The sequence below is a fragment of the Serinus canaria genome, chromosome 4 (genome assembly GCF_022539315.1).
Source record: "Serinus canaria isolate serCan28SL12 chromosome 4, serCan2020, whole genome shotgun sequence".
NCBI lineage: Eukaryota > Metazoa > Chordata > Aves > Passeriformes > Fringillidae > Serinus > Serinus canaria.
The window spans coordinates 32,817,339-32,826,730 of NC_066317.1; the positions used below are offsets into that span (position 1 = coordinate 32,817,339).

General features: G+C 41.5%; 1 protein-coding gene across 1 annotated transcript; it reads left to right on the plus strand.

Annotated features, from left to right (window-relative positions):
- Positions 1–2,371: 2,371 nt before the first annotated feature.
- APELA (apelin receptor early endogenous ligand) lies at positions 2,372–7,663 on the plus strand. The gene is made up of 3 exons (XM_018926664.3): positions 2,372–2,600; positions 3,019–3,128; positions 5,361–7,663. The coding sequence occupies exons 1-2, from the start codon at positions 2,525–2,527 to the stop codon at positions 3,105–3,107; spliced, it is 165 nt and encodes a 54-aa protein (XP_018782209.2). The 5' UTR covers positions 2,372–2,524; the 3' UTR covers positions 3,108–3,128; positions 5,361–7,663.
- The last annotated feature ends 1,729 nt before the right edge of the window (positions 7,664–9,392 follow it).

Here is a 9,392-nt window from a genome sequence, read left to right on the forward strand (position 1 = left end):
TGCTTGCAAAAGAACTACAAACTCTAGAGTGGGGCTGTATTACTTTTGAGAAATTTTTTCAGTGGGGAAGCATAGAATTATTTCTGTATCTTACATGAAAATTAAAATAACTCTGTCATGCTCATGTTGTAGTGACTTGGATTTTATTAGTCAAATAAACATTTGTAAACTGTGACAGAGTTACCAGTGGAATTAACAGATTATAGTATACAAAGCTGGGAAAAAAAACCAATAAATATTGTACTTAATGATTGCATCTTCCTCAAGTCTCCTAAATTTAATGTCACCTCAGAATTTCTGTAAACTTCACTACATTCAGGTGCAGAAGAGGCCTGGATAGCCGGAGGGACTGGCAATAGTCTATGCATTCTTTCTGCCTTTTAGCTTTCTACAGAGTCCCTATCACTTTGAAGTCTATACTACTTTCCATAATCCTCAGGTTATGAGCCTGAACCTCACCTGCTGAATGAAAGTGATGGACATTTGCAGGGCTGTATGAATGAGGTGGCCAGTGTGCTCTCATTCATGGTGAGCAAGAGAACACACCCCTAAACCTGTCCTAATGGAGACAGAATGACACTGAGGATGTTGAGGATGTAACTTTGTCTCTGTTACAAACTCGTTGAGTGATCTGGGCACAGCACTCCTCTCTTACTCCACCACATTTGTACTTGAATTTATAACTCCTTTAAGTTAATTTATAACTTCTGTCACTGCCACCACAGGACCCTGATTTCAGCTGAGCTAGTAGCAATAATATTAAAAAAAAAGTTCACTTTAAAGGCCAGAAATCACAAAGAGAAAACTTAGTTACCACCAAGCTGTAAAGAAGAACACTGGAATGTGTCTCCTGATTATAACAGACAAATCTGATCAACCAGCAGAGGATTTTCCTTTTGTTTTCCTGTTTTCTCTGAGACACCTTTCTCAGCAGTCTTGATATAATTTAAAAACAATATTTAGTAACTATTCCCTCCATGTATTCAAGCTGCAATTTGTCTTTTAATTGATATGGGCATACTTTACCTAGACAAATTAAGTAACCAAGTAATGATGTATAACTCTACCAGGAGGGAGTAGAGTGCACTATTGAGTCAAATAGGTTTTTGAACAAAATGGGAAAGCCCTTGATAAGGGAAAGCAATACAGGGGCGACTGAATTAAAACAAAACAAATCAAAAAACCAAACCAAAACAACAGCAACAACAACAACAACAACAACAAACCTTCAAAAAAAACCCCTCCCCAACAAACCAATATATTCCACTCTTTTAGGAAATAGACAAATAACAACTTTATCCAGCTTTCAATAACAGTTACCTAGTAATAATAGTAGTGCTTCACTTATATAGAAATATACTCTTTCCTGCATGTTTTAGAACAGAAATTTTCCCCAAAAAGGAAAATTTTTTTTTTTTTTTAAATAACTAGGTGTTATTTCATCACAAGAAATCAGCAGGTTGGAAAAAAAGAAAAGGACCGGTAGAATTTCCACTTATGCCAGTAATTCACTGGATTTCAAAGCCATCAGTGCTGCTCCCAAATTCCACAGGTTTTGACTCTTTTCTCTTCAGGCTTGGGTATCTGCACCAGTTGGTTTCATTGGTTTGTTAAAGTGAGCTCTCATCATAATTAAGTGTAAATATAATGCAATGTACAGGTGGGCTATGAAAGTGGATGTCCCATCCAAAACCGCTGGCCCCAAACTGCCAGCGCTGGAACAGATATATCTATTTTACCCTACACGGTAAAAAAAGAAAACCAAAACCATCACAAATTAATTCCTGAATATTCTGATCCTTTAAAAATAGTTGACGGTACAAAAGACACCCATTAGCCTTAAGTACTGCCAGTTTCACTTTGAATGGCCACAGCTTCGCAGGTAGTTTGGAGAAGAGAGAAAGCATTTGAGCCGGGACAAGGACCGTGCTTGGGGGGCTTCCCTGCCCCCGCTTTCGGGGAGGGGGAACAAAGGTCGGGGGGGCACTTCCTGCCCCTGCCATTGGTGTCTGCATGTGGGACCAATATGGGCAATGCAAAGTTTAAACAGTTGCAAATGGGGGAGGGAACATCGGGGCTTGTTTTACATATGTTTTTTTCCTGGCCGGGCTGAATTTAGAGTGGAGTGGCCGCATTGTTCGAGAGGCTCCCGGCCCCTACGCATTGACAGGAGCTGCTGTTTACACGGGCTTTTCATTCCTGCGCTGTTTGCTTATGGAAAATAAGGGGGAGTGACAGAAAAAGAGAGAAAGGGAGAAGGGAAGAGCGGGAGGCCCGGAGCGCAGCGCAGCCCAGGAGCCTGGGCGCTGCCGGATCACGAACCCCGCCGGCCGAGGCGGCTGGCCCCGGCTCCCCGCCTTGCCACGGGCATGTGAGCGCTGCGGCTGCGGGCGCTGCCGGCCCCTCACGGCCCCGCGGGCGGCTCTGCGGGCATTTCCTCGCCAGCACTCGTATACACACACTCACACACACACACACACGCACACACACACACACAAAGCGCGCCTCCGCCTTGACTGCAGACATGAGGCTCCGGCTGCTGCTTTGGATCGTGGCGGTGCTCCTGGCGAGCCTCCTCCTAGCCCACGGACAGCGGCCAGGTAGGCGATGCCTCGGCGTGATGTTTGTGCCGGGGCGGGAGCCGGGGATTCGTGCCTGCCATGGGCGCCTCCGGCGTGTTCGTCTGACCGCGTCCCACACGCGGTTTGTGAACTCCGGGACGAGTTTGGAACTGGCGCATCCATCTGTGCGCTTCATCTAACGGCAGCGAGAGAGGATGCTTCGCCTATCCCAGGATTCTGGCAACATTAGGAGAGGCGGGGAGGTGGGGGAAAGGAACAGGGATAAATAGGGACCCAAGGTGACAACTGTTGCAGACTTGCTACCGGGAAACACCGGCGGCACGGGAGGGCACGGCCAGGGGCACCGGGGAGCGCCTGGGCCGGCCCGTCCCGGGGAGAGCACTACCGCCGGCCCTTCTCACGCCTCGCTTCCCTCCCTCCCTCTCTCTGTCCGCAGCCAACCTGGCGCTGCGCAGGAAGCTCCACCGGCACGGCTGCTCCCACCGGCGCTGCATTCCGCTCCACTCCAGGGTGCCCTTCCCCTGAGCCCCGGCGGAGCGCAGCCAGGTAAATCCGCGCGTGTGGGGCCGCAGGGAGCCCCTCTGGGAATTCACTCCTGCCTTTGGAGCCGTGCGCGAGGCATGGCTGCACCCGGGCTCCCCTCGTTTGGTTTGGAAATGGGGCTTTGGAGTTGCCAAAGTTGCAGTCGCTGTCCCGGGGCTGGTCGCTGTCCCACCGGCCGCTGCTGCCTTGTCCCCCTTCCAGGCCACCCCCCCTGCCAAATGCCTTCTGGAGGCAGTGAAAAACAACTGATCCCGCTGATGGGCCGAACGCTGCCCTCCGAGGCTGTTGGCAAAGCTGTGGGGCAAAGAGTTTCACTAGTGCAAAGGCTGGGTAAAGCGGCACTAGCGGAGGATGCTCGGGGCTGCAAGCGCTGACACTTCCCCCGTGTTGGATGCAGGGCGAAGCCACTCACTCTGCCCGTCAGTAACATGAAGGTAGCAGCGCTCAACCCACTTCAAAGGGGACTGTAATTCTTAATCATTGTCAGCAAAAGACTTTCAGCTCCTTGGATGAAAGGCTATACAAGTGCAAAACATTAATGCTTTATAGCTGATGAGGGCACATACATTCAAATACTAAGTGACTGCAGAAGCACACAGGTAGCATATGCTAATAGGGTAGGCATCAAAAGGAAACCAGGCTCTCTTTGCAATTTAAGAATGAATAAAACATGCAGTCAGTAGTTTTGCATCTTTGAAACTCATTATATATTAAAATAATGTTGTAGCCCCAGGCATGTCAGCACCCTAAATAAATGGTGGCAGAATCTGCACTCTGGAGCCAAGACATTTCGATTTACTAAGTGGTTAATAGTGAAAAGGAGACTAAAGTAAAACTTTTAACAACCCTATACAAAGCATCTTGTCAATGCATAAACTGCCTTGGTGAAAAGAACCTACACCACTCCCAAAACAGCCATGCAAAATGGTACCATTCCACTCTGTAGTGCTGGCCTATAAACACGGGGAATGTGCATATGGGATAGCAAACTTGCAAGTTTGTGAGGTTGAAAAAAGAGATTGCCATATCTTAAAGTGAATCTCAGATGGGCTGCATACTGAGTGGCAGAATTGAGATGCAAGTAGAAAGGGCATGCCAGAAGGATGCTTTACTACCAGAATGCCATGTCTCCTCACTGCTGCATTTAAATAAGAGACAGATTAAATGATACTCCATCATCAGTTTAAGCTTAAACCTAAAAAGATAAGCAATTGGATCGATTCACTCAGCAGGCAGAGACTGAATGGACAGAGGGACAGAGGAATTTAGGCCCAGTGGCTCCGTGAATCAATTCGGAATGATTTGCTTCAGTTCCTAAGAGTACATTTAATCCTCTTTCCTCCATTGAGCATCCATGTCTGGAAATTGTGTAGGAAGAACCTACACTTTCTGTAATGTGCTCTGAAGCTTCACATAATGAATGCATTTTGCTTGAGACTGCAGTAGCTGCATATACCCCCCATATTCTGCGGGGAATTCCTTTTCTCACAGAATATGAAGATAAAAGGTATTTTCAATGTTATCTCCTTTTCTTTGGGGAGCTGATTTTTTGTAACAAAAGTCAATGACCAAACAAAACCGTGTACTTACCAATTCTCAATAAATTTTGTTGGCATGTAGCTGAAGATCCTTCTGCTTTATAAAGCTGTTTAGAACACAGTAAACCTCTACCAGGGCATGAGGGGAGACAGGCACCTGAACTAACTCTAACTTCAGTCATTGTGGGTGCTATCCTTTATCTTAAGTAGAATTTACCACCTACGTTTACATTCCCTTCCAGTTTTAGTCCAAATTCAGCAAATATTTACATGCCTGGGTTGCTTGGCTCACATGAGTAATCTTATTGATCTCAGTGGAGTTGTACATATGGATAGAGCCATTTGCAGATGCAAACAGGATGCACCCTTAAGCCTGAATTTCAGCTGGTGGTTGGAAACTAAAATGAGCATAGCAGCCTCTTGCAGCATTTGAAATGAGAAGATTGAATTTGATTTTTCATCAGTTCCATACACAAAACATGGGACAAAAAAAGGAAAGAAAATTTTATATTGGCAGCCTTCTTGCTTTTGTCTTTTTTTTTCTTCAACTTTGTGGCTGAAATTTCCAAATTAAGAAATATAATTCCAAATTTCATCCATGTGTTTCATAAATAATGTATTCTGTTTTGTAGGAGTCTTACTTAGACTACTAAATCTCTCATAAATATTTATCTCCTTTTCTTCTTTTTTCCCCCAGCAACTTCATACTGGACTTTTCAGTGTTTTAAAGGAGCAACACTTAAACTGATAAGAGAAGTTTGTCAAAGGTGCAGATCAACAACAGCTGACCTGACAGCCACCACAGTGCCATCTTCAGCAGTCCTGTCTGTCACATTCTGCTGGACCTGGACTAAAGGCCCCTGTCTCACACCCCAAGAAGTGGTGGGGGAGGGAAGTGTGGTGGTGGGGGATGTACATGAACTCACCTGGTGGAATCATTCCCTGAAAATTATTTGGCTCTCACAATGACTAGTGAAAGTTAAAGATCAAATCAAACATCAGGTTGATTTTGATCTAAGCTAGATTTCCAGTGGCAGTAAGAAGGAAGGATCAGTCCAAAGGCACTCTTGATGATACATAATATTCAGACTGAAATTGAAAGTGCTGTTGACTACTCAGTTCAGGCTGTGTTTGGGATGAAATAATATCAGACTCCAGTATGGAATTCTGAAAGTCCATTTTTTGTTTATACTTTTATATATTAATAATATATACATATATGTTTTAACATCTAACATTACATTTTTATGGAATTACCTTTATAGAAACATAGAATGCATTACTGTAAAAGCACCAAAGCCAGCACCACACTAGTGGTCCCACTGGCTTCATGTATAGAAAGCATAGTAAGAGTTTACAATATAAGAAAGCAAAGAGAGTGTTATCCCTCATTCTATAGATAGAGAATTGAAGCACACAGATTAGCCAAGGGTCATGCAGAACTGATAACTCAGATCTCTTAAGCCAGGCCTTAAGGTCAAGCCCATCCTCCTGTCTAATGAGCTGTTACTGCAAAGCCTATCATTTGTTTTCTTAAAGTGGGCTGCCAAACCAGACAGTTAAAACATGCTTGAAAATTCAGTACTCCAGAGCTATTTGCTTAATAGTAGTTTTCCTAAAATACCAGCTACAGTATTATAAATAGAGCATAAAAATAGACCATTGAAAAGAATCCTTTGTTTGGTCAGCCCTAGTGTTGCGTAGCACTCTATTCCTGTAATTTAAATGAATGGGATATTTGAACACAGCACTACAATGAATGAAGACTTCAAACAGAAGACAGGCTGTTCTTTTCAGCACTGGAGGTCAAGAACACACTGAGCTTTTCGTCTGAGTTTTGGTCTTAAAAATACATGCTTCACATCTGCCTTCTATATCAGCAGAAATTACCTACCTACTACCTACCTATTTACCTACATATAAATGAAAATGTGGTAGCCCTTTCATTAGCATAACTAAAACAACCTGAAAATAAAACATACTCAGCTTTTTAAGTCCTTGCACTAGACTTGAAATGCCAACATTTTTTACAAAATATATAAAGACGATCAAAGATCAGAAGTGTCATGACTTAAATCTCGTATTACTAATTTTTTTCTTACAACACATAGTTTCTAATAATTGAAAGAACAGCAGTCAAAAAAGCTGATAGCTGAAACTTTCAGTGTGCATATGTAACCCCTTATCTCTATGAACCTGAAACTTTACTTGAATTAATACTGGCAGTTTAATAGGAGTTTCAAATTTCTCTCCATGAAAAAAAATTAAAATGTAACTTCAGACCCAGTTATGGAGTTGTGTAAAATCGTCATAAAAAGGTGGTCAAACTTATCTAAAACAACCATCAGTCCTGCAGGTAAACCTTTGGAGTCCTGAAAAAAAAAAAAAAGCAGTATCCCAAAAAGGCATTCCACCACTTCTATATTTTTTTAAAATTATTTATTTAACTTGCCTTTGATATGTATCCTTGGCTAACTCTGTTTAGAACTACAGGTAAGGAGTGTGGGAAAGCAAGAAAGGTGAAGAGTAGCTATTTTACAGTTATGTCTTATGAATGAGTATATGGGTCTATTGTGGCACTGGATCTTTTATATAACCACAATTATTCAATTAACTTTGATAAAATGGTAAAAAATACATAATGTATCTTATAAAAAAGCTATAAATGCATGGTCCTTCACAGAAGTAAAAATAAAAAAGCACCCTAGGAAGCCTGCTGTCAGTCAATAAAATTATTCTAAGTATCTGTTCTTTAAAGGCATTCTGATACCATCAAATCTGCTTTGAAAAAGGCATTAATTGTGAGCTTCAATAGATATGTTTAATCAACTAGCTGGTTGATTGTATATTTTGTAAAAAGATAGTATGCATTTCAAATATCTTATTTCAAATAAATTTTTTACACTCCTCAAAGTCTGCATTCTTCAGCTGTCAAAGGCAGTGCATCTAAAGAAAATTGAGAACTTGCCTATTTTCCCTGTGGATTCGTATAGGAATCAATGTTTGAAAAATCTTTACTCAATTTCTGACACAAATAAATGAGAGCTAATAATGGAAAAAAATTTCCTGACATCTTCTGTCTTTCTAAAAATTCAAAATTCTGATTCAAGTCAGATTTGCATTTGACTTTGTTGAGACTATCTGTTTCCATTTGATGTGCAAAACATAAGGCTTGTGGTAAGAACAGCTTTGCATGATAACAGTGTGATCATATCTATGAATTTGAATAATTTGGACACAGTGCTGCAACAGCCAAACTGACTGAGCTCTCCCTGTGCATGTACCAGTGTATGTTTGAAGGCAGCTTGCACAAGTACAAATTGCTCTCTACTCAAAGTCAGAATTGATGTTTGCATGGATGTAATCTAGCAATACTTGATCCCAAGATAGATCAGGACCTCAAATTCTGGAAGGCAAATGTGAGTTTCTAAAACATTGAACTAACTCCTTGTCTTGTAGTTAGCTGTAATATGGGAAAAATGAAAACTTAATTTGAAAGTACATTTCATTAAGTCCTGTAACAACAGGTCAGCAGGAAACGGAGGTAAATGCAAGGCTTTGGTGAGAAACAACAGTTTAGCATGTTCCCAAAGGATAATAAACAATTCACCTCTTCCCTTTCCAGTATGGAAAAAAGGAAATTATAGGAGAATAAAGACTGGAAATATTTCCCTTACGCCACATACACATGCTATAAATATCTCAGTGTCTACACAAAGCCAAATTTTGCTAAGGGTCACAAAATATTTAAATTGACATCTATCAGGAGAAACAGTATGGCAAACAAGTTTCAAATGTTGACTATCAGAGTACAATTAGCCCACCGATCTCTCATTACTTGCTCCTCTACTGGTCTTTCTCTTTCCTGCTAGTGATCAGCTGCAAAATATTTGTGCAAAGCAGGAAACACTCCAAGAGCACAAACAGGGTAACATGGCCGTTAGAAAGAAAGCTTAACTCATTCCAAGGCTGGAACTGCTTTTCCATGTCTTGAGTTACCTGTCCTGACTGTTGTCTGCCCAAGTCTCCGGTCCTTGCTGCAACCTTGTTTTTTAGATTGAGAAGGACTTCCTGTAGAACAATCCTGCTTAACTCCATGTTAGTTACTTACATGTTAGTGTAGAATCTTATAGCAGGAAAACCCTGTTAAAATCTTTTACAATCAGTGATTTCCCTCAAGGAGTGAAATACTGAAGTGTTTGTATAGAATATCCACTAGGAGTAATTCAGAAAGACAAAGCAGAAATACCAGCTGAGAGTTTTCCCTCATGCAAGACCTGCATTCACAAGAGATCATCACATCTTTTCTTTCCTGTGAACAGAATATTTAGCACAGTTCAGCATTTCATCTAAAAATTATTAAAACCCCACAATGTGAACATTTTTCAGGCAACCCAATATATTCCTTAGGTAGCACAAAATACTTCTTTTCTCAGACCTAAAAAGCATATATATTGGTTTTCTAGAAATAAAAAGCTACGGGGGTAGCACTGAATAATACAAAAGAGGATAAAATAATTATACATTATTTTAACTTTTATTTAAAAGTATAGTTTTAGCATATATTAGGAAACATTCCTTTACTTTTGTTATCTTCCTACTGCCCCAGTTGCAATCAGGTGGCTCTTACCAACATCTGCAAATACTGATTGATTTCAGCAGCTGTAGTTACATGAAGAGTATCACTTCAGCTGTTCAGAGGAGCAGCTTTGTGGCTTTGCCACACCTC

Bases quoted from the DNA above. Each gene is read 5' to 3' on its own strand.
- APELA (XM_018926664.3), top strand. From the start codon at position 2,525: ATGAGGCTCCGGCTGCTGCTTTGGATCGTGGCGGTGCTCCTGGCGAGC. The intron at 2,601-3,018 runs GTAGGCGATGCC...CTCTGTCCGCAG, and splicing joins AGCCCACGGACAGCGGCCAG to CCAACCTGGCGCTGCGCAGG.